The 24,133-nt window shown below is 41.0% G+C and overlaps 2 protein-coding genes across 6 annotated transcripts; both read left to right on the plus strand.

The window, feature by feature from the left end:
* Nucleotides 1-3,415: 3,415 nt before the first annotated feature.
* Nucleotides 3,416-20,732, plus strand: LOC104432918 (nucleobase-ascorbate transporter 7). Of its 5 annotated transcripts, XR_005548759.1 has the most exons (16): nt 3,417-3,798; nt 3,958-4,123; nt 4,342-4,439; nt 4,546-4,722; nt 4,813-4,913; nt 5,309-5,384; nt 5,476-5,535; nt 5,633-5,817; nt 6,002-6,098; nt 6,569-6,655; nt 6,893-6,951; nt 7,062-7,153; nt 7,234-7,311; nt 7,396-7,556; nt 7,631-7,951; nt 20,715-20,732. XR_005548759.1 is itself a non-coding variant. In XM_039307863.1 (15 exons), the coding sequence occupies exons 2-15, from the start codon at nt 4,009-4,011 to the stop codon at nt 7,850-7,852; spliced, it is 1,608 nt and encodes a 535-aa protein (XP_039163797.1). In that variant the 5' UTR covers nt 3,416-3,798; nt 3,879-4,008; the 3' UTR covers nt 7,853-8,081. The 5 variants fall into 5 exon arrangements, 4 of the variants coding, with proteins under 4 accessions (XP_039163797.1, XP_039163799.1, XP_039163798.1 ...); XM_039307863.1 differs by lacking the exon at nt 20,715-20,732 and having other exon boundaries at nt 3,416-3,798; nt 3,879-4,123; nt 7,631-8,081; XM_039307865.1 differs by lacking the exon at nt 20,715-20,732 and having other exon boundaries at nt 3,416-3,798; nt 3,976-4,123; nt 7,631-8,081.
* A 1,058-nt stretch (nt 20,733-21,790) lies between these two features.
* Nucleotides 21,791-23,548, plus strand: LOC104432920 (hypothetical protein). Its single transcript, XM_010045512.3, has 3 exons — nt 21,791-22,229; nt 22,360-22,493; nt 22,936-23,548. The coding sequence occupies exons 1-3, from the start codon at nt 21,938-21,940 to the stop codon at nt 23,047-23,049; spliced, it is 540 nt and encodes a 179-aa protein (XP_010043814.2). The 5' UTR covers nt 21,791-21,937; the 3' UTR covers nt 23,050-23,548.
* The last annotated feature ends 585 nt before the right edge of the window (nt 23,549-24,133 follow it).

Below are 24,133 nucleotides of genomic sequence, written 5' to 3' on the forward strand. Positions count from 1 at the left end.
AGACAAATTCGGATGTCGATATCATTCGGATAAAATGAGGCAATCCTTTTTGTAACAGGATACAAGAAGTTCGTCCCAGGAAAACGAACTCGCCATCCAATCAAGAAAAAGCAGCCTGACTGTCCTTTTCATTCCTTGCATGGTCGAATAACTTTCATTCACGCAATATAATACTTTTTTTTTTCCGTAGAATTCCAAATTAAAGGTGGACCATTTGAGATTTCTGGATGCACAGAGACATTTAGTGAAACAGAAACTAGATTTTCGCTGCATATTTTGTTGCTGATGCTCCTAAACTTGGCGAAACTTAAGGTAATCGAGGGTTGTAACAGAGGACTCGTGAAGTGAGTGCATCCTGCAACTATTTTATTCAACGCAACTTTATATGTGGACCTGAAAAAGAAAGAAAGAGATCTGTACCGGTCACAAGTTGTTCTCCTTGAAATAGAAGGCAAGACACGTCTGAAAGAAAAGCAGGACCTATCCTTTTGTCTATTCATGCTGGGGAGAATTTCATTTTTTTTTTTTTAATTTTCAACCTAATCTCCAATCACGAATTACGAATAAGGATGCCTTTCTACATATAGATTTGATTGAAAATAAACATGGATGATGCTCGTCTTTACGAACCACCAATCAGCACTAGACAAAAGTGGTCTATCAAACACTATTTGAAAGGCTAAAAATTAAAATAAATGAGACTAGCTTATAGAGTTTATATAGTGAATGACAAGATGAATGACAAGTGAACATTTAGATTGGTGAATTTTATTCAATACTCGACTATAATAAGCCGCATTGCTTAATATATCAATTTGATTAGATATACAGTGTACAGTTCTCAAATTGGGAGCGAAACGCACACTTGACCCCAAAAATGAATAAATCCACCCTTTTCTATGCAAAGTTATTCCCGTGCACACAACTCTGCCCACTGGCCTCTCTCATATTTTTGTACTAAAGTTCCCCTTATCCAGGCTCATCATGAAGTAACTTGCTCAAAAGACAAAAGACAAAAGCAAAAAAAAAAAAAAAAAAAAAAACGAGAAGAAGAAGAAGAAGAGAATCAAATTTATATCATTTCATTAATCCCTAAATTAAAGGAATATACTTTACATAGAACATGAGCAACAATTGGACCGGCAAATTGGTTGACAAAAAGTAAGATGCGGTTTGGTTACGTTTATATTGATGGTTTATTTTATTTTTAAAAGTAAAAGAATAGTTTTTTCACATGAAAAATACTATTTGGATGGGTGCAGAGAGGATCGATTTATGCCAAATAAAAATTCTGCATAATTTATTTCTCGAAAGTAGAAATTTTTGGTTTTCTATTATTAAAGAGTGATTTTGCCTATGTAGAATTTTAGACTAATGGAGAGAATTTCGACGCAATAATGACACAAATCTCTTCTATTGATTGAGGCTCCTTAAAACTATCTTCAACATCACTTGAAAAAAGTTATCTCAAAGTTTCATCCTTTTTAATACAAAGCTCGTCTTGTAAGCGATAAGTTGATCACCCTAAGGAATAAGAATTTAAAGCAGGCGCTAAGATGCTTTGCAATAAAATTCACATCTATTGTAGTAGTTTCTTTGATTTTCCCCTCTTTACCCTATCCTTTAAATATGAACATGATGAGTCATTGTCGCACTTTTTCTATATCTAAGTATTAATATTAAAAAACGTTTCTTTTGTTTATTTAATTAGTTGATTGTGTGTGTATAATTAGTCGATTCAAATATACAGTTTATGACCGTAAAGTATTATGGAGGAATAAAATAATATAAAGATATAATTAACAATAAGACATGACAAATATTGTTTAAAAAATTGATGTCAAAGTAAACATTTATCATTAAGGGTGTGTTTTATTTCATGGAAAACTCAAAATTAGAAAAGTATTTTCTAAAAATACTTATTTGCATCGCTTACAAAAATAAATGAACGAAAGATATTTTCATTACCCAAAAAATAGTCAGCGATAAATTACTATCGATAATGATAATATTTTTCGTTAACCAATTTTTCTAAGCAATACAATCAATTATTTTTTTAGAAATTTTTTTTCAAATCTCGAATTTTCTGTGACACAACACACCATAAGCAAAACCAAACATTACTTCAATCAATTAATATCTAAATAGACTAATTTTATTTTTTTTATGATTTTATTGGTTTATAAATTTAAATAAATACAAGCGTATCCAAGAAGCACCTAAAATGCTAAATAGTTAGTATCATTCAATGTCTAGGATTGCTTGTGTACAACTCCAAGTGGAGTCCACGTGGCCAAAGAGAAGCCAGCACAGACTTTTCCAGGGACGTTCATCATACACTTGGGATCATTTCCTTAGAGAGGGCTTGCGTAGTTTTACATTCAATCAATCTTCGCCATCCATCTCAATGCCATCTCTACGAGGAGAATCTGAATTTGGTCTCTCTGCAAAATCCAGAATGCCCCTCTAATATTAGACACGTTCCTGCAAAATCCTAGGAGCATCAAAACCCGAGCAGTCGAGAGGTAATCGAAGATGATAACAATGGTACGATCGTGAGATCTTTGGGAAGAATCCCTCCTTCCGTCCATGGTGGATGGGAAAGATGCATGCCCAAGTAGCTCTGTTGTTGTGCACGAATTACGAGCGAGGTGTCTTTTAAGCAGCAGGGGCATGCTCAAGGTGGCATTTACGTCAGGTGAGAGCAGAGCAGTCGCTTTGACTACGGCGGAGTTTTCTGGTGATTCCTGACGGATTTGATCTTGATCAGTCTCGGCATATCCTGAGATATGCTGCCTGCCCAGCATTTTCTTCACTTCCTCCTCTGAACAAGCGGAAAAACAGTCACCTCTCTCTCTCTCTCTAGCCTAGGAACGTGTCCGCTCGTACGCGTAGTTCACCACCAAGCGTCGCTCAATCCCTGTCGTGGATTTGACACGCCGAGGCGAGCTGGATTGTCCGTAAACGGTGTCCTGACATTAAAGTTTGGCTCTGGCAAAAGGAAAAAGAGAAAGAAAGTGGCATACAGTTCTCTCTTTGTTTTTTATCTTTGCCTGACTCTTCAAGAAAATCGAACGAAGCGGCATCTTTTTCCAACTCCAAGAAAAAAAAGGGTTTAACCACCGACTGGCTTAAAGTCACTTGCGGTAATTGACGAGGACGAGAGAGAGAGAGAGAGAGAGAGAGGGAGCATGCAAAAGGCATTTCCTCGGCGGCTAAGTATTTGAACTGGAAGCCATATGATTTCGGTAAAATTAAAGTGTTCTGACGTTGGTTCTACGAAGCTGGCTCTGGAAGCTGGTAATGCATCGAAGCTAAGAGAAACTAGACACTGGAGATGCTTTTGCGCTCGAGAGAGAAAAAGCGAGCCCCGCCCACGTATTAAATACGCCATTAGAAAGCTCGCAAGATGGAACTATAAGAGATTCCCTCCTCTCTCATTTGGGTCTCTTTGCTTTAGCTTTGGCCTTTGAGTGAGAGAGGGACGCTCCTTTTCCCTCCTTTTGCTTTTGCCCCTCATCGCCATCGTCACACCCTCTTTAGTGATTTCTCTTGGTCCTCAAGTGGGGTTTCTTTCTTTCTTTTTTGTCCTAAATTTCCGTTGTTTTATGGGAGTGTAACTTTATACAGCCAAGAAGAGAAGAGAAGAGCAGAGTGTGATGTTCCCTCTCTTTCTAGAGCGTTGCTAATCTTGCGGTTCCCTTTTTTGCCGGTGGTTTCATTCCGGCTGAGTAAAGTGACATTCTTGCTTGAGATTTACTCACCAGGTTGTGTGTCTCTGTGTGTGGGCGTGTGAAGGTTGGTGAATTTTCTTTTCTTGGGGATTGAGTCATCTGTTTTTTACCATATTTCTTTTTATTTGCTTTGGGTTTTGGTAGATTTTTTGGGATAGGAGATCTTAGTTTGGAGATTCGGGCAAAGAGTCTGAGGATCCGTCAACCTATTTTTCTGGTTTAGAGAAGGAGAAGGAGAAGGAGAAGGAGAAGAAAGAAAACAGAGACACTAAGAATGCCACCAGGTGGAGGACAGGCGCCACCGCCGAAACAGGAGGAGCTGCAGCCCCATCCAGTGAGGGATCAGCTTCCCAACATCTCCTATTGCATCACCAGCCCCCCTCCTTGGCGTGAGTTTAGCCTTCATCTGAATTTGCTTTCTGTTTTGTTGTTCTCCATATCAGAGCAAGTCTCCTGTTACATTGATTTTTATTTGATTTTAATATAAAGTTTAGTGCTTGAATGGTTGTAATCAATCGGAGCTGAACGATGTTCAAACTTTTGTAAAAATCTTAAGTGGGTTTTAGCATTGATCTGAATTATTGTATGAATTGCTTTTGTGCTGCAGCTGAAGCTATACTTCTTGGATTCCAGCATTACTTAGTGATGCTTGGCACGACAGTCCTCATTCCGACTTCTTTAGTTCCTCAAATGGGAGGAGGCAATGTAGGCTTTTACTTGCAACTATTCATGAAAATCCTCTGTTTCATCTTTCTCTTAATTAAGGAAAGCGATCATTCTGACCTGAAAGACAATGTTATTCTCTCTCCAGGAACAAAAGGCCAAGATGATTCAGACAATCCTGTTTGTAGCTGGTTTGAGCACCTTATTCCAGACTCTGTTCGGGACCCGTTTGCCTGCTGTTATAGGGGCATCGTATACGTTCGTGCCGACGACCATCTCGATTATATTGGCTGGCCGATACAGTGACATAGTGGATCCTCAAGAGGTTGTTCCCGAGGCCCCATCAACTTTTTTTTTTGCCCCTAACATAAGTAACTCAAATGTTGACTGAAGCACCAGATTTTTTAAAATACAGAGATTCGAGAAAATAATGCGAGGTATCCAGGGTGCTCTCATTGTTGCATCAACTCTCCAAATTGTCATTGGCTTTAGTGGCCTGTGGAGAAATGTTGTGAGGTCAGCAGTAACTTTCTTTTTTGGATTGAACATAGAAAATGTCTCTCGTTAAACAGATCAGAGTGCCATTTAGACCATATTTTCTAGAGAGAGGTTCGGAAGAGTGGTTGCATTTGCATGTGACTTGCAAGCATAGAACTTCGTCATGTGTTCAAATATATAATAAGCTTCCAAAATCAAATGTTGTCCTCATCAGTTACAGGTTTGTGCTTCTCAGGCTTAAATGAACTGGCTGCTTTGCGACAATTACTTATAGAAATACTATAATAGCTGATTCTTAGCAGCATTGCTTAATTAACATGCAACCACAAGACATAATAATTGTTCCATTCCTCTTGTGCAAGCAATTCTCACGGTAAAATGACTGCTCTTTTGTTTTTGTGCATTGCTTTCAGATTCTTGAGTCCACTAGCTGCTGTCCCTTTAGTCGCTCTTTCTGGATTTGGGCTGTACGAGTTGGGTTTCCCCGTGGTAGGTGATTCATTTTGGTGATTCACTCAGTTGAACATCGGAATGGCTCTTTAATTTGCTCGTGCCATTAACTGCGTGTTTACCTGTTTAGCTTGCAAAATGTGTGGAGATTGGGCTGCCTCAAATTATCCTTCTAGTGATCTTTTCCCAGGTTATTATTGTCATCACTTACGTGCTCTTTCCTAGATTGCTTTTCTGTTTGTGCTTAATTCTCCTCCAGCGATTATTTGAACGTGTGCTGTTTGCAGTATATACCTCATCTAACACGTGGAGAGAGGCACGTGTTTGATCGCTTTGCTGTTATTTTTTCGGTGATTATTGTGTGGATATATGCTCATCTTCTCACCGTGGGCGGAGCATATAAGCACAAGGCACTCAAAACTCAACAAAGTTGCCGTACTGACCGTGCTGGAATAATCGGTGCTGCACCATGGTAAGTCCACCACTCCATTCCAACTAGAGAGATAATCCTTTACTGAGGTTATGGCAAGCTGCAACTCGCAAGGGATTGTAACGCTGCGAGATATCGTCCATTAGGAGCGTATTCTGCAGAAGCAATAAATTAAGAAAGTCGACTGACTTTTTGATTAGTCTGTTCCTTGGCAATGTTCATGCAGGATACGAGTTCCATATCCTTTCCAATGGGGAGCTCCCACATTCGATGCAGGAGAATCATTTGCAATGATGTTTGCTTCCTTCGTTGCTCTTGTGGAGGCTCGTATCTCATCTCAACTTTATTTTGTTGCAAAATGTAACATAGAAATGCGTCAACCAATCATTTGTTGTCAATTGTTGTCAATTGTTGGGAATATTTAACCCTTCTATAACCCTTCTATGCTAACAGAGATAAGCAAAATCACTTAAGATTCGCTCTGGTCTGGCAATCTTCTTGTGAATCCTTCTATTTGATGAAAGTGAGCTATCATTGCTCTTTTTGGATCATAGCCAAGTTCTTCCGACCATATTTTGCTTCTGTTGTTCGTGGATATAGGATTATTGCCATACGAGGCTGGTCAAATATTTCTCAAAATTAAGTCTTGTCAAAAGTAGAATTTGATATTCACTCTCTCATCAAACAAGAGTTGTGGTTAATCATAGAATCTAGACATCCTATGGCTTATTGTGCTAGTTCGCATCATTAGGATTGATCAGGCTCCAACTGATTCTTCTATATTATCAAACAGTCAACTGGTACATTCATTGCGGCGTCGAGGTATGCAAGTGCTACTCCATTGCCACCTTCAATTCTTAGCCGAGGTGTTGGTTGGCAGGTACAATTCCTACATTCTTTCATTTTCATCTCGGGAAAACTTCATTTTTCTCCAGTAAGATTTTTCTGTGGGACAGCAATTCAAAACCTCCTCCCCTATTGCCGGTGTCCCTGAATATACATTTTCAGACAAACCATATTTATTGACTTGGGCGGATAAACTATTTACATGCCTCAATTCTATAATTAATGGTTGCGATTGTACAATTGCCTTACAACGCTGTTCTCCTGATTGAAGGGAGTAGGCATTTTGTTATCTGGGATTTTTGGGACAGGAATCGGATCGTCTGTAACTGTGTAAGATTTCTTTGGTCATGTCATTTCATCATTAGCAGTTGCAGAGTATATCATCACCTCTTGGCAGCCTCATTTTCTCTGACTTCCATTACCGCAACTGATTTGTGTAGTGAGAATGCCGGCTTGTTAGCCCTGACACGTGTCGGCAGCCGAAGGGTCGTGCAAATATCAGCGGGTTTCATGATATTCTTTTCTATTCTTGGTAAGAGACTAATGTGACAATTCCCAATTCATACAGTGTCTCATCTCCTGCATATTAGTGACAAACTGACGTTCATCCAGGAAAATTTGGAGCCGTCTTTGCTTCGATCCCAGCACCAATTATCGCAGCTTTGTACTGTCTTTTCTTTGCCTATGTTGGTATGTTCCGTGAGCTATAGAAAGTAGGTTTTGTGGTGCCTTTGGAGTATGGTTAACTTTTCCCTCTCTATGATGCTTGAGCAGGTTCTGCCGGTCTTAGCTTGCTTCAATTCTGTAATCTGAACAGCTTCAGGATAAAGTTCGTGCTCGGGTTCTCCATCTTTATGGGCTTGTCCATACCTCAGTACTTCAATGAGTACACAGTGGTGAATGGCTATGGTCCGGTCCATACAGGAGCAAGATGGGTATATAGCTAATCCTGGTTGTTTGTTTATTTTACCATGGGTGTGGGTGCTGATAAGGGTCTTGAATTTGGCAGTTCAACGATATGATCAATGTGCCTTTCTCGTCCAACGCGTTCGTCGCCGGATTGTTGGCATACTTCCTGGACATCACGCTTCACCGCAGCAAGGATAGTACCACGAGAAGAGACAGGGGCATGCACTGGTGGGATCGATTCCGTTCGTTCAAGACAGACACGAGAAGCGAAGAGTTCTACGTGCTGCCGTTCAATCTCAACAAATTCTTCCCGTCGGTTTGAGACTTCACCTGCGGAGATTTTGAATGTATGTCTTGATCAAGTCGTGCACCTGCTTCATGTCAAAGCAGGTTGCCCTCTGTGATCTCTCTCTCTCTCTCTCTCTGAGCATATAAGATACCAGATTGAGCAGCATATTTTATAGACTGAAGTGCTTGCCTTTCAGATTGTCTGTGTCACTGTGTGCTATATGCGATCGCATTAGTAAATTTAGTTTCTATTTTGTCGCCTATTATTCTTGTTTCTACTCGTATTTTGCTTTGATCTTTACATTGTAAGTAGCCTACCTCCTACAATCTTTTAATTGTAAATTGTCTTCATGAAAATTGAGCTTCTTTTCTTTTCTCTTCCAGTATCAATTAAGTTATATTCCGGGCTTGTTCCGGTTCATGGACGCTTATAACCTGGGAGAACCGGTTCATGGACACTTATAACCTGGGAGAAGCGTAAAAAAATTTCAAAACCTATTATATTGGTACAAATTTAGCCCTAAACATTTTAATTGGCATAATTATGTCAATTTAGTTATAAACAATTTGATTTAATGTCAATTTAGTCATTTTGGTTAGTTTTAGTCATTAGTCGAATATTGCTATGTGGATGTCCACTAGCCTACATGGATTTGGATTAGGATGTAGATAATTTTTAATAATATTTTAATTTTTTTTAATTTTTTTCTTTCTACTTTTCTTCTTCCTTTTACTAGTGACCAATCACAAGCCATAGCCACAGGCGATGGCTAGCCATGGACACGCAGGCTGGCCTTGCCTAGACAAGGGTTGCCGCTAGGCTTGTCACTCTCCCTCCACCACAAGCGAGGGTTGGGCCTCGCTAGATTTGGTTAGGGGTGTGCAAACTGATTGTGTATACCCAGTTCCTAGACCGGTCCATTCGGAAAATAGGGTCGGAAATTGGTTCCCATTGAAATCGGTTCCCAAAATTCGGAACCAGTTTAAATTGGTTTGGGAATAGGTTCCAAGTGATTACCCACCCGAAAACCGATTTCTGGACCAGTTTTGGTTTGGGAATAGGTTCCAAGTGATTACCCACCCGAAAACCGATTTCTGGACCGGTTTTGGAATCAGTTTCCAAATCGATTTTGTAAGTAGAGGTCCAAAATCCTTTTTTTCCTCTGATTTATATTATTACTCCCGTAATCACATGACGTTTTTCCTTTTGGCTCTCTCAAACACGCACGGTCATTCCTCTTCCTCACTTGCTTCTCTCCCTCGCCGGCTCCCTCTCGCACCATCCGATGGACGAATGGTGTTCGTCGCCACCAAATTCTTGTATATCATATGGATTGGCTCGCTTAATTTCTCTTTTATAGGAGGAGTTATGTTTGCATAAATGAGTAGTTTCATACAGTAGTTGTGGGAATAAGACTAATATTAAATCCATATTTATTGCTAATTCTTTGACTTATGATTTTATTTATTATAATTAGCCTTGTGGATTCTTAATTTTTCGTTTGGTCAAAAAGTTCATATATTTATTTATTACAAGTATTTCAATGTTTCAATACAAATTATGAGGATTACGTTATTCTTTCACATATTAATATAAAATTCGAAGTCATATAGGATATCGAGAGGTTGCAAAATAAGTTCCAATGAAAATAGGGTTGACCCTAGAACCAGATCGAAAAAATAGGGCAGGTTGGGTGCGAGTCCAATACAAACAAGGTCGGGTATAGAGTCCAGAAAAGAGGAACCGGTTATAACAGAGTTAGGTACAGGATCTAAGTCTAAACCCTACCCGATCACCCCTAGATTTTGTTGTCAGTTGACTCTCGTCGGGCCTTGCATGGGTAAGGAGAGCTCTTGCTGGTGCTTGCCCTTGCCTGTGGGGCGCAATCGTGATCTTTGCCTGGGCAAGGCCAGCTTGCTCGACCATGGCCGATGGCTCCTCACTAGTAAAAGGAAGAAAAAAAAATTTAAAAAAAATTAAATTTTAAAGACTTTAAAAAATATTAAATCTAATTAAAAATTGTCAATATCGGTAATATTTAATTAAAATTAGTCAGGAAGATCAAATTAGCATAATTAAAAAGTTTAGAATTAAATTAATATAGCGTGAAACTTTTACGTCACTCTCTCTATCTTACCTTTCCATAGCACTAGCAGACCTGTGGCTCGTGATTCTTTCGCTGCATTATGGACTTCATCCGCGGTCCCTGCAGTGACAAAGCAAAGGAAGACATAAAAGAAACTTCTTCGCATGAGGAAAAGACGGGGCCAAATCTCGATCCTCATTGTGCAGGGATGTCTTTTGGAGCAGAAATTAGACATTACGAACAGGAATTCTGCAGGCAACTTTGCGTAATTGCCAGGCTTTGTATCTGAACTCGTGATCCATGCTGGGTTCTCTCAACAGTGGTTTTTTTTTAGTTTAAAAGAAAAAAAAATTGGTCTGTTTTCCTTCATCAAATTTGGCTGTAGATATCTTGGAAAGGTACCTTTCGAAGAGCTAAGATCAAGATTCCTCCATTAAAATCCTTTGATTCCATGTCTCAAGGAAAGCTTTGAGTTTTCGGCTCCATTTATTTTGCACAAAATATTTTTTATTTTTCGACATTTAAATCGCTAAAGAAAATGAATCAATGGAAAATGTTGTTTTCTTAATCAACTAAAAATCTATGCTTAAATTCATGAAAATAATTTTCTCTTCAATAATTAATAATCATTTTTAAATGTAACTAAATTTCAACGATTGGATTAGACACTATGTTTTTGTATGAAAATCCCAATGCTAGTTTTCAAGCCCTTGGCACTTGCCTCGGGCCAAGGTTGGGTCCGTCGGGGTCCATCAAGGCCAAGCCCAAATCACAAAGAAACTAGGCCCCGCTCTGCAGAAGTTGGGCTCGGGATATTAGCGCTTGTGGCTAGGCCTAGGATTCTAGTATTGTTGCTCGAGTCCTCGACACCTCGCCTTGAGTTTGCAGAGCCTAAGCTCAAGACTTTGATGCCTATGCTTGAATCTCTAACCCGGCCTTAGGTCCATTGAGGCTGGTCTTAGGTCCACAAGGTGCTGACCTAACACCTCACACTTGAGACGGGTCCACTAAGGTCAAGATTGTGACCCTGGTGCTAGTGCTCAAGTCCTCAGCGCCTAGCCCAAGGTCCATTGAAGTAAGGCCTAAGATGGCATCCCTGCCCAAGTCCCTAATGCTCGATCCAGGAACCTCAATGCCCATGCTTGGGTCCTCAGATCCATTGAGATTGAGTCCAGGACATCAGCACCCCCCCTTTCCCCCAATGGCTCAATCAAGGCCAATCTCAAGGCCCTAGAGCTATCACCGAGGTCCATCGAGGTTGGGCTAGGACCTCAATGCCCAAGCATGATTCCCTAACAATTGTGCTTGAGTCCATAGAGGTTGAGATCAAGACCTTGAAGCATGCCTTGATCCCCTTCACTCGAATCCATTAAGGCCAGGCCTGAGTCCTTGACACCTCACTCGAGGTCCATCAAGGCCAAATCCAAGACCTTAGGCTACCATGTATAAGTTACTAGTGCTCAAATAATATATGCCTATTTAGGAAATTCTATGTTTTCCCTACAAAGTAATGAAAAAAAAATTCAATTCATTTTCCATTTACAGTAAAAAACAGAGATTATTATCATTTTCTAAAAAAAAAAATTCCAAAAAGACATTTCTTAGAAATGTCTCATTTTCAATGAAATAAAAGAACTTTGGTCTCAAGAGCTTGTCCGGATAGAAAAGTCAAGCTAGCACGAGCCTAAATTGAATGACACAAACGCCAAAATACACTTACAATGATATGATTCGCTCATTATTATTTTGTGACACCAAATATACGCCACATTAGAGAGAACAAGAGAAAACAAAATTGAGAGGAAGAAGTAAGATCTATCATAGCTGCTAGGGGTGAGTAGTTCCAGGTTCCTTATAGGTTCTGCCTGGAACTTGGAACCTACCATCAAGTATAAATTCCTCATTTTTGAAATTTTTGGAATCAAGAACCTACCTGTTGGAACTAAGAACCTATAATCTACCCCATCATAAGTTTTAGGGTCGATTCTAGGTTCCAATAGTTTTTTTTTTTTTATGTTCATTTTTAGTTTCAAAAAAGGGAAATGAACGCAACAGTAACGAATAAGCTTGTTATTCATCAAAGATAGCACAAAATGAAGAAAACTGTCAACAGAGGAAAATGAATTCTTGACAAGGAATTCAACTAGATAAAAGAGAGGAAATGGAGCAAAAATCTGCATGAACAAAATTCACTAGACCATGAATTTTGTTTTGGAACTTTGTATCAGGGAGTTTATAGCACCATAGAGCCAACTAGACCATAAAAACAAGAGCATCAAAATTGCGGGTAAAAGCATGAAAATTTGTTCCAAAATTTGATCAACTGAAAATTCCAATTCCGTGATCGGAGTCATCTCCTCACATCCCTTCACCTCGATTGATGTGTTATCTTAATATATTAACTTTACACTATACAACAATAATAGAATATAGTTAGAAATTTCAAAATAAAGAGCAAATTAGAAATGAAAAACCACAATGAACCCATTTATTTCAATCCAACTCATATAATGATATTGATAGTTTAGTTCATTGTTACTCTTTGTACTGTACATGCTAAATATGAATACTTACAATTACTAGAACTTCTACAATCGAACGTCTATAAAGAGAGTGCCCAGTATTAGCTCCTTTATACACAAAAAACTACAAGAAGAGTCAAAGAAAAAAAAATATCAACCGCGATAAAGATGAGTAGAACATATGGTCAAACTATATATTTCCTCAATGGCTTGTTGATAAAAAAATCACGTGGACGTGAATTCATGTGAAGAATTGGAAAGAATATAACAAAATAGTTTTTCTCAGAAATAAAGAAATCACGGAGGCCTGACGTAGCTAACATTACCAGCAATTAAGCAGAAGGATCAAAGCTGGATTTAGGAAAAAACTCATATCTTCTAAGGAAAATGAAAATGCTAGTGAACTTGGAGGAAAAGAAAGATATATGCTCCAAAATTTCAAATTCCAATACGACATGATCTCTTGAATATTTTGAGACATGAATTTTTAAATTGACACACCACGAACAAACATGTGCAAAACTTCTCTTTTTCTTTTTCAAGACAATTACGTAAACAAGAATTTTGGTCTAGCACTCATGACAAATTTATATCTATAACTTCAAAAACTATAAGGTAGATTCCGTGAAAATATTTTACTAATCAACACCAATTATTTCAGCCTCCAGCATAAGAGAGATAAAGTAAGACACTCCAGTCATCTCTTATAAGCAATTCAAGAAAACCAAATCCAAGTTTGCTATCCAGCTTCCTCATCTAAACCGACAAGCAACAGATGCCAAATAGAAGATGTTCAGCAGTTCATTCATTTTCACAACTTAGTTTGTCCCTATTCCTCTTATGTTTTCACTATAATCCTACATGCACACTGCTGTTACGCCTTCTACTAATTGGCAAATCATCAATCTAATGTTTAAAGCTTCTAAAATATCATCTCATAGTCCAGTCAATTAACATTGTGATGCAATCCCAGCTTCAGACTCCTCTCTTCTGAACAAAATGCACAGGGCGCTTAAAAAAGCGACGCTGAATCTAGACGCACTTCGTTAAACAACGAAGAGAGGGGGTTGCAGAGATTACTAGCACAAAAGGCGGCTGAGAGAAGCTCCTTGAGTCCTTGAAGCTTGAATTATGCACTTCACTAGAAACAAAACGAGAAAGAGAAATCAAAAACCCGTGTGAAAGCACAGAAGACACAACATGCACGCCACACAAAAGAGAACGCATTGCGACAGAGTCGAATCGAATGTTGCGGAGGAGAAGAAGATGAAGCATGTTGAACCTTGCGGAAACATGATACAAATATAATTCACAAAATATGAATTTAACTATTACAATATTTCCTTACCCCACATTCAACACTCTTACAGTTCTACACAACTCCTCTCACACTCACATGCATACATAGCACACTCAACTCAACACACTCTCAAGACCCCTTCTCATTCTTGTCTTAGAAATGACATTCTAAGGATCTAATTTTGAAATTTCTTCACAAATAGATTTAACTTTAGAAAAGTATTGACTTACCTTCATACTTTGTTGCAAGATTGAGAGGAGCTCGTTCTCCAGGCATTGTAACTTGGCATCGTTTGTCCTCACAAACAATGTCACCAAGTTATCCCAGGCCTCCTTCGGGGTCTTTGCACTCTTTATGTGCTGCAATAATTCATCTTCAACAGTCATGGCAAGAACGTAAAGAGCCTTACTTGATTTTATGTTCTATTTTCTTAATCTGTTATCATCTATGGGTGGTGTGGTGTTGCTCCCGCCAATGATATCCCACAAATCTTGACCTAGCAAGTAATATTGCATGCGGGTACTCCAATTATTATAATTGAAGTTGTTGAGCTCCTCCATGCCGTTCACCAAACTCGAGAAATCCGCCATCGTGACTTGAGTAAATGCCCCACACCATACTAAGCAAGCCTGGTCCCAGACCAACCGACTTCACAATCTCGAATTGTGCACTGGCAGAACTCCTGCGTACTCCACTCCTTGGCTCGGTGATCCCTAACCGCCCGCTCACTTACAATGGTCCCCAACCACTGTCTTCGCACAGTTTCCGACAACCTGCTCTGATACCACTTGTTGAACCTCGCGAAAACATGATATAAATATAATTCACGAAATATGAATTTAATTATTACAATATTTCCTTACACCACATTCAACACTCTTACAATTCTAAACAACTCCTCTCACACTCACATGCATACATAGCACACTCTACTCAACACACTCTCATGACCCCTACACACACCCACACACCTCACACACGCACTCCACACCACTACATACACGTACACACACAAGAGGCGAGAGCCCCTATTTATAGGGTGTAAGGTCGGTCAATGAACCGCCTTCCACACTCCTTCTCTTATTATTTTATTACAAGTTGTTGGTCATTTGTCAACAATTGCAGCTGAGGAATTATCTGGAGAGAGAGAGAAATCTAGACGAGTAAAAAGAGAGAGATCTAGAGAGTTCCAGGACAAAGAGAGAGAGAGGCGGTGCTTTTTCTAACAAAGCAATGGGGCGTCATCGAGGGTGGCAAGTAGGGAGGCGAGCGGCGTCAGGGGAGGCTAGGCGAGTGGCGTCGAGGGAGGGTGTCATTGAGGGATTCAAGGATAGGGCATGGGGGAGTCTCAGTCGGGGGACAAGGGTTCAGTTGGGTGGAGGAGGATAACGATTGAAGCCTACAAAGTTCAAATTATTTAGGGATTTTAGGTTTAGGAACCAGAACTAGGAACTGGGAATTGGAACTGGCCTCTCTAGAACCGGGAACTGAATCGGACCCACTGATCCCATTCTCTGGTTCTCGGTTCTCCCTAGGAACCGCACTCACCCCTAGTAGTTGCAAGCTCAAGCTCTAAGCTTGTCACAGTCATGGTCACAATAGCCATACGAATCACAAAGCTCGAGGTCATGGCCGCTCAATTGAAGCTCATAATCATGTTTGCTCAATTGATGATAGTAAGTGGGAATCATAATTTTTGTATTGTCATGCATGTTTCGTGGATTTCTTTGAGTTTATAATTTCCTTTATTTTGTTTTTGTTATATACACATTAAGAGAATCTTAGGCGCGTTTGGTAACGATTCTGTTCCCAGGGAGCCGATTCGACTAGAAATGATTATTTTTATTCCTTTCCCAAAACCGATTCCGAGTAAAAAAGCGCGTTTGGTAACTCGTTTAAAATTTTTGATTACGGAATAGAATTGCGTTTGGTACCGTATTAATTGATTACATTCCAAATTAATTTCTTTTGATTTTAAAATAAATTTTAAATAATTTCTTTATTTTTTTTACTTTTTCTTTTCTTTTTTCCTCTTTTTTTTTTTCTTTTTTTCCCTTTTTTTCTATTCTTCTTCTTCTTCTTCTTCATTTGGCCGGTCGCCGGACCGGCGACGGCCAGGAGCGAGGGCGGCGCTCACGGAGCGTCGCCGCCGACCTCGGCGAGGTCGACCTCGTCGGCCCGAGCCTTGCCGGCGGTTGAGCGAGGCTCGCCCGGCCCGCCGAGGCTCGGCCTCGCCCGGCCCGGCGAGGCCCCGGCTTGGCCACCGGCGGGGTTGGGCGAGCCTCGCCCAGGTGGCCGAGCTAGCCTCACCCATGGCACCGGGCGAGGCTCGCCCACCACCGGCGAGGCTCGACCTCGCTCGATTCGGTGAGGCCGAGCCTCGCCCGGTTGCCGAGCGAGGCTCGCCTCGCCAGATCTGGCGAGGCCGGCCTCGCCGGCCGGGCTTGCCTCCGCGAGCTCGCCGGACCTCGCCCGGCCTGGCACAGCGAGCCTCCGGCGACGGCGGCGAACCAGCGACCGGCGGGCGGCGGGCGGTGGCGGGCGGTGGCGGACGGCGGCGGGCGATGACGGATGGCAACCAAGGGTTTTATGTTTTGATTCTTTTCGATTCTCGGACGTAGAATCAAATTTTTTTTATTCTCAAATCTTGTCCAAAATCGTTCCCGGGAACAAAAAATTTACCAAACGCGATTCTCGTCCCAAACTGATTATGGGAACAAAAAATCAGAATCTGGCACTGTTTGGCACGTTGCCAAACAGGCCCTTACTTAGTGGAATTAGAGAAAATCCCAATAAGTGAGATTTTCGTTCCAAATTGAAATGTGTCATGATGGCATGATAGAGAGAGCATATAAGACCAAAGTAGGATATAATGGATTTGCATCCCTAATTATTTATTAAAAAATTACCAAAAAAGTCACAAACATATTAAATTCTTGCTAATTTAGTCCTAATCATTTTGATTGTTTGTTGATACGGTCCATCTGATCAAATTTGGCTAAAAATTAATAACATAGACACCGGCTGTAATATGTGAAACTGCCAATACTAATGTGTAAATTTCTTTAGAACTTTACTCTTTTTCAAATTTTCTAGGTTTTTTTATTAATTCTTTTCTTTTCTTTCTTTTATTGTTAAGGTTCGCAGGGGGCCACCAGATGAGGCTTGGTGACCTTGCCTAGCTACGGAAGAGGGCGTGCGAGCACTCAAAGGCTGTTGGCGAAGGTTGCCGCCCTTACTCATAGCTAGGTGAGGGCTGCAACCCTTGTCACATCTAAAGACGACTTGCGGCCTTTGCTTAGAGGCAAGTGAGGGCTCACAATCCTCACTCAAATATGGATGAGGGCTTGCGACTCTCGCCACGACAGGCAAGAACTCATTTTTGCTGGCATCCTCGTCAACAGTATTTAATCAAAATTAGCTAGAATGACTGAATCGGCATTATTAAAATGTTTATAATTAAATTAGCACAAATGCAATAGGTTTAAAACTTTTTGACAATTTTCCCTAAGTTTGAGGGTGTGAAGTTGCAACATGAGTATCTTATCCTAATATTAGAGATTACCATATATTCATAAAGGTTTATTTCGATATTAAGAGAGTATGTCATTAGTACTATGAAATAAAAATCAATATTATCTACTAAATGTGAAGTTCCAAGCATCTAAGAAAGGAATCCCTGAAGCAAAATACTTCTAATTTTTTAAGAGATGTTTTCTCCTTAGATTTCAGCGCAATCACCAAACTTGGCATAGCGTCAGCGTTTCCGAAGATGGACATATCGTGATGAACATGACTAGTTCATGAACCTGCCTTGCGAAATCTTCAGTGACGACGACATGTTTCCTCCTACTCCACCGTCGTCCGTACCATCCTCTCCTCTTCAGAACTTAATTAAAACCTCTTCCATTCAGACATTCTGCGAATCCTGGTACAATCGGACGGTCCGTATAATGCATCGAAGGGGGAAGAATGTTGAAGATGGCTACTTTCTAAATCATGTCCTACGACCAACCTAATCAGAAAGGCCCCACGCCCTCATTTGTTTAGTAAGAAGGGGCTTTGAGAAGAAACTAGAATGTCACAATGCGAGCTACAAGAATACCGGACCTGATCTTGCTGCCTCCCCGAGCCGCCATCCATGAACAGAACGCGAGTTCCGAATTTCGACCGCTTGTGCATATAAAACTCCCCAACGCATTGAAACGAAAGAAAAGGACGCCAGACAATGTCCTTTTCTTCTTCTTTTTTATAAATATTCCCGATGGTTGCTACTTGCCTCGCTCTGTAGCCATAAGAGGTCAAGATCTTCCATTTAGTAGCAGCGTCTGTAGTCCCCCACCGAGTCGTGCTCGGACAAGAAGTTGTCCGTTTCGACATTTAATATGTGAATGGCATAAACCCAACCCCTCACATGGCTTACATAGACTGACAATTGATCGGAGATATGTTAATAGGTTGTTTACTTACACACGAGAAATCTCGGAAGAGTTGTCATTTTTTTTTTCCCAAAAGTTGTTGGGATGATCTGGCTGGCTTCAGAAAGGAACAAGATTGCGTATACAAGTGTCAAGGATCCCTGATGAAGGTTAGTGTCTCTTTCTTGGGGGGGATTATGGATCGGCACTTAAATCGATCCCGATGATTTCTGTAAGAAATTAAGCAAGAAGGACTGATTTATCATTTGATAATTTGTCTAAGGTAAAATGGCAGAAATAGTCCCAATGCTCTTGTCTGAAATTCGAACTGTACTTTCCAAAACCGTACCCGTATTTATTAGAAAGAGTCGACATTCGATGTTTTGTTATGTCGCTCATTTTCTCGGCCGATTTCTGCTGATATGAACAATTGGAATGCTCATGCGGACAATTGGAACATGGAGCACTTTTTAAATGTTGACTCGCTTTGCCACCATAGCTGCTCGGCTCGAAGCCCGCAGCTAATGTCATTTGAGCTTGGAGCTTGTGGCCACTATGTCCAGATCTGACTTCGAAGCTTGCAGCCGCCATGGCTTCTAGAGCGCTTCAAGCTCGTGGCCATGGCCATGAGATGGAAAGGTCATTGGTAGGGTCTGAAGATTTTGAAGAAGAAGAAGAAGAAGAAGAAATCCAAGTAAAAAAGAGAGTCGACGTTTGGAAAAAAGGATAAAAAACCAGACTAAAAAATATTTAACGACATTAATCCACACTAGCAAAATCCCGGACCGATTGAGGGGAGATCAATGACACCTTTTCTAAGAAGTACATGCACAATTGTCGCATAAAAAAAAAGTACATGAACGGTCTCGAATTCTGGGCACGAACAAAAGGACTACCACTGCCATTTCACCTTTGTCTGATTAGCTGCTGCGCGACACTGGAACAGGAGTTGGTGAATCTGGTAGTCAAATTTGCCGGTGAGATCGCAGGCAGCTTGTTCCTGCAAATTTTGTTTTATTATTTCCTTGAACGACACAACGTGAATGCTTTTCAATTAATTAATCATCTAATTTGCAATGGGAGTCAAAAGAATGATCTAGGTCTCTTCCCACAGGGCTCATAATAATTTCTTCTTCTTTTTTTTTTTTTTGGGGGGGGGGTCACTATATTCTTTATACCTTATGTAATATCTTGACGATATTATTGTAGTGGGAAGATATGTTCCTTCGTAAGTTTTCCTTGAAAATGCATTGGAATTGGGAGGAAAAAATCATGAAAAGTGGAGCCTAGTGTTTACTTATATTCCAGTGCAAGATAGTGGAGATTGATTCCTTTATGTGGCTCGCCACTAAGTTCTGTGACCAATATCATACTATACTTTGATATTTGATATCATCAAAAAAGCTAGAGAAGAGTGCCCTCTTTGTATATCCTTCCAAAATTAATAATTTCTCCAAGTGGGACAATTATGCTAGTGAATGAAAGCAAAAGGGATTCCCCAATCATAGTCATTGAAGCCAATGGTCGAGGGTGATCCACATATATAGACGCGGATCCAATTATAGCCAATGGTACTACAATTATCATATACATGAATGGGGTCGATTTTGGCCTCACGAGTTGACCACTTTGTAACATGTGAATGCCATAGGTCCTCTCTTGGGCCATCGATTGCCGATGTAGCTGCCATCATTATCAATTCATCATTGTGATTAGTTGAACGTATTAGGTGATTAATTATTGATTAGTTAGGTATAAGGACGGTACGGTGTGCGATGTGTGTATGTATACCATTCAAGCTCGAGACAATTCCAGGGTTTTTTTTTAAAAATGGAGTGGAATGCAGAAGAGGTCCAACATTATTGAATGGCTCAGTTTCCCATGGGGAATACCTCTCCTGTTTTTCAGCTAAGTTCCATATCGAGTTCGTAAGAGAGGCCAAACGACCAAATGGGCGTGGCCAATGGGGATGAAGATGGTACAGAGTATTCTAGATGTCCTACTGTCCGATCCTTAAATGTTGTCCAGCCATATAAATCCTTAAATGTTGTCCAGCCATATGTATTTTTCTTTCTCGTTTTCCAATGATTTGTTATGTTACTATTATCTCCTACCGACGTGTGATGTGATTGGAGATATCAATCGCAGGTTTGCACTTGTGGGATTGGTGACTATGTTCTATAGTCATATTTTATGGCAACTGCGGAGATGAGCATTGTTGCACCCTGACTGTTGCAAGGTGATAATTGATTATTTTATACGAGCTATCTTCACATAATTCATATGGGTATAATAACTCTTGACTATAGACTATGGAGATGCTCACGACATGTCCACAACACGAGCATTCTTTTGATAATTGGAAAAAAGTCGAGTAAATTTGAGACTACCCAACTTTGTGTAAACACTTTCTCAAAAATTTAACACGTGGCAACATGTGTCTTGTAAACTAATTGACTTGACACCACCGCATGTTGCCAGGAACGCTACATCCATATGCTCGTCACAATCTAGTCACACCGACATTGCTACTCGCCTCTATGGCAAATCTTGCTTAGATCAACTCTCACTCTCTCTCTCTCTGACAAAAAAAAAAAAATTCCAAAATCATGCATGATGCTTTATTAAATATCAAACATTTTCGAATGATCACTTTAATATCGATCTATTAAAAAATTATTAAGTGACTCAACCGCTTCACTCGCTAAAAATTTACAGTGACATTATTTCCATGTGGCTCGCCAAAGACACCAACCTTAAATATGCAAGTCAAGCATCCCGTCTAACAACACAATTGAACCAAAAATGGGAAATTAGGTTTAAAATTGCTTCTCTTCGATAGAATAACTAAATATTAAACCACGCATTTATTCAAAAACTTAAGTTTTTAGAACAATTCACAGTAATTTCACTAAATCGCCTCGATTAAGTATATGGGCAAAAAATATCAAATCGTAACACTTTAAAGTTTTTAAATAATTGACGATGACCTACCAAAATTTTACACTTTTTTCCAAAATCAGGCATCTACCTGAACAATATTCAAAATTGCCACATTGGACATGACTCACAAACGTTTGGACGAGATCGGACACAAACCAAACAAATCGTAAGGATCAGATTCCCTCGGATGAAAAGAAGAAGAAGACGAGCTTGACCGTAAAAGAAAAGCTACTTGAGATGGATGAAACGTAAAGGAAACCACGTGAATAGCAGCACACCCCTCGTGGGCTGGGGTGATGTGGTCGCCTTTCCATAGGCGACCAACCGAGACCTCGGCCTAACCTTTTGACCCCGTCCGTCAACGTTGCCGACCAGCCAAATTTGTTTCCACATCTCCTCCTCCTGACATCCCTCCACGTGGCCCGTACGCCGGCTTCTTCGCCAGGCCCGTGCCGGTGTGCCAAACTGTCAGCTGCAACGCTTCCATCCCGACAAACGAATGCCAAGTCTTTTAACCCTAATAAGAATAGTACTGTAAACCGGAAACGCACGTACGACAAAACCTTAATTGCAATCGCACTGATCCTAACGCCTTTTTTTCGTTTTCACCCTTATTTTAATCGTGTCTGAAGGTGTTACCATCGCATTGATTTTAAATATGACCCACGCATGGCCCCTCTCCCCCGTTCTCACGTCTCTATATTCACCACATTCCAAAGGCTGGCCTGGTGTGGTGTGTATATAGATAAGGGCCTTCCTTGCTTCTTCCTTCCTTCCTTCAACCCCCTCCCTCTCTCTTCCTCTCTCGCTCTCGCTCGCTCTCGTGCTTTTGCTTCGAAGCTTGGGGAGATGGGGAATTGCCAGGCCATAGATGCGGCGGCGCTGGTGATCCAGCACCCGGACGGGAGGCTGGAGAGGATGTACTGGCCCGTGATGGCGAGCGAGGTCATGAAGACCAACCCCGGCCATTACGTGTCCCTTATCATCCCGTTGCCCGCCCCCGGCGACGACGACAAGAAGGACGAGGGCGGCCGGCAAGACCCGCCGCCCAAGGCGGCGGTGCGCTTCACCCGCGTGAAGCTTCTCCGCCCGACCGAGACCCTCGCCCTCGGCCACGCCTACCGCCTCATCACCACTCAAGGTATGTTCATGGGTTCTGTTCATTATTTCGTTGTTCCATAGTTTTGTGTGTGTGTGAGAGAGAGAGAGAGAGTGGAGATACATTTATGTCTTTTTTTTCCTCTTTTTCTAACTCTGCGATTGGCTAATAGAGGTGGTGAAGGTGCTGAAAGCGAAGAAATATGGCAAGATGAAGCAGAGGCAACAGCAATCAGGAGCAGCAGCTGAGAAAGCAAACGCTGCGGTGGCAAAAGACGAGAGCTCTGACACGGAGGCCATCAACAAGGTAGGAGAAAACTCATAATTTTCAGTACACTACACCTGCAAGATGGTTAAAGTTTCCTCTTTTTAAATTTCACTTTCGGGAGTATCTTTTTTCATCATGTGTGCACGAGGGTTTCAGTGCTCGCAGATCTGTGTCAGTTCCTGCCTCTCCCGGTCTGAAAGTTTTCTTTAACAGCCTGGACGGATTCCCTCCAGATTTTCCTTTGAGTACCCCCAAAATGCAAGTAGAACTTTTTAATAGGAGCATAGTATCTCTCAGGGCATGATTAAATCAGTAGGAGTAGAGTGAAAGTAAAGTCCTTGCTCATTTTACCGTACAATAATCATCTGCATGCTTGAGTGCGAAATATATTATTGGCGGTAGGTTTCACGGGTCAACTTAAGCTATTAGAAGAAACCAACCCCCTAGAACGTTGACGAAAGATGTGAAACGTCTCCCGCAGGTTTCGAAACATGGAAAGCAAAGGCCCAAAATGGCGGCGGCGGGTGCTGCGGTGGGGAGATCGAAATCCTGGCGGCCCAACTTGCAGAGCATAGACGAATGTGGAAGCCGATGAATTCTTGATGGTGCTTCATCGATTCTAGTTCAGTTTCATGCGGAGCAAGCAGAAAAAAAGAGCCTATAATTTTCCAAAATGGAGACGAGGCCTGCTGTTATGAGTTAACACCTATTGAAGCCAGGTCAAAGGAGAATGATCTCTCGGGACCAGTCGACTCCTGCTCTGGAGCTTCCTATTTCTCTCGAGAAGACGATCACGATTTTCTTGTCACCATGAAAACTTAGTTTGTAAATTTAGGACAGCCGCGAATGATAGAGAAATCATATGCCAAATTGTATCGAGCAGAAAAGGAAAAGTTGAATCGTCCTAGCTTTTTTATTGAAATAAAGAAGTTGAATGTAATGGCCAGAGCAAAAAGCCTGAAAGTGAAAACAAAAGTCGGGTCCTTGCTGGAGCTGGGCCCAGGATGGCAGACAGCTCAGAAGTGACGACGAATGTGACGAAAGATTTCGGGGAAACAGTGGTCTGAATGAATCGTTGCTCAGATATTTGAGTACGGCATTGGACTGTTCTTAAGTCAGCCATGTCAGAACTTTTGGATTTTACTATCAGGATCTGATCTTCCTGTCGATTGAAGGGGAGGACGATAGGATGGCCTGCGTTTTCCTTTTTACCCAAACGTGGTTTTTAAGGACAACGGTTCATTTCACCGCTTCGCGCGATGTTGTTAGCTAGAAGGAATTAGGCAGGACGGCAACCTCACCGCGGTGGTCGTCGCTTTGACCGACCAGAAATCACCTTCTTTCTCCACTCCCTTTGGTTGTTGGAATATGGAGTTCAAGCTCGATGGAGTTCAAGCCCAAGCCTAGGCCCATCACCAGTCTGAATCATTTCCATTTAAAAGTTTTGAGTCATAACTTATAAATCAATTATGATATATTAAATATTGCACTTCCCACCAAGCCTTTAGTATGGGACTTTGCTAACACCCCTAACAGGTGCACCTCCATACTAAGTATTTGTGTTAGGATCTGATCTGTTTCTCCCTTTTCACCAAATGATCTACATCTCTCTTTACCAAGAGGCAGCTAACAATGACTGCTTCATAGTACTTATGCCACAGGAATTTGAACAGATCAAG

The sequence above is a fragment of the Eucalyptus grandis genome, chromosome 2 (genome assembly GCF_016545825.1).
Source record: "Eucalyptus grandis isolate ANBG69807.140 chromosome 2, ASM1654582v1, whole genome shotgun sequence".
In the NCBI taxonomy this organism is placed as follows: Eukaryota; Viridiplantae; Streptophyta; class Magnoliopsida; order Myrtales; family Myrtaceae; genus Eucalyptus; species Eucalyptus grandis.

Coding starts and splice junctions, on each gene's coding strand:
- LOC104432918 (XM_039307863.1), top strand. CDS start 4,009: ATGCCACCAGGTGGAGGACAGGCGCCACCGCCGAAACAGGAGGAGCTG. Junction 5,385..5,475: donor ACGAGTTGGGTTTCCCCGTG/GTAGGTGATTCA, acceptor TTACCTGTTTAG/CTTGCAAAATGTGTGGAGAT. Junction 5,818..6,001: donor ATAATCGGTGCTGCACCATG/GTAAGTCCACCA, acceptor ATGTTCATGCAG/GATACGAGTTCCATATCCTT.
- LOC104432920 (XM_010045512.3), top strand. CDS start 21,938: ATGGGGAATTGCCAGGCCATAGATGCGGCGGCGCTGGTGATCCAGCAC. Junction 22,230..22,359: donor CCGCCTCATCACCACTCAAG/GTATGTTCATGG, acceptor ATTGGCTAATAG/AGGTGGTGAAGGTGCTGAAA. Junction 22,494..22,935: donor ACACGGAGGCCATCAACAAG/GTAGGAGAAAAC, acceptor CGTCTCCCGCAG/GTTTCGAAACATGGAAAGCA.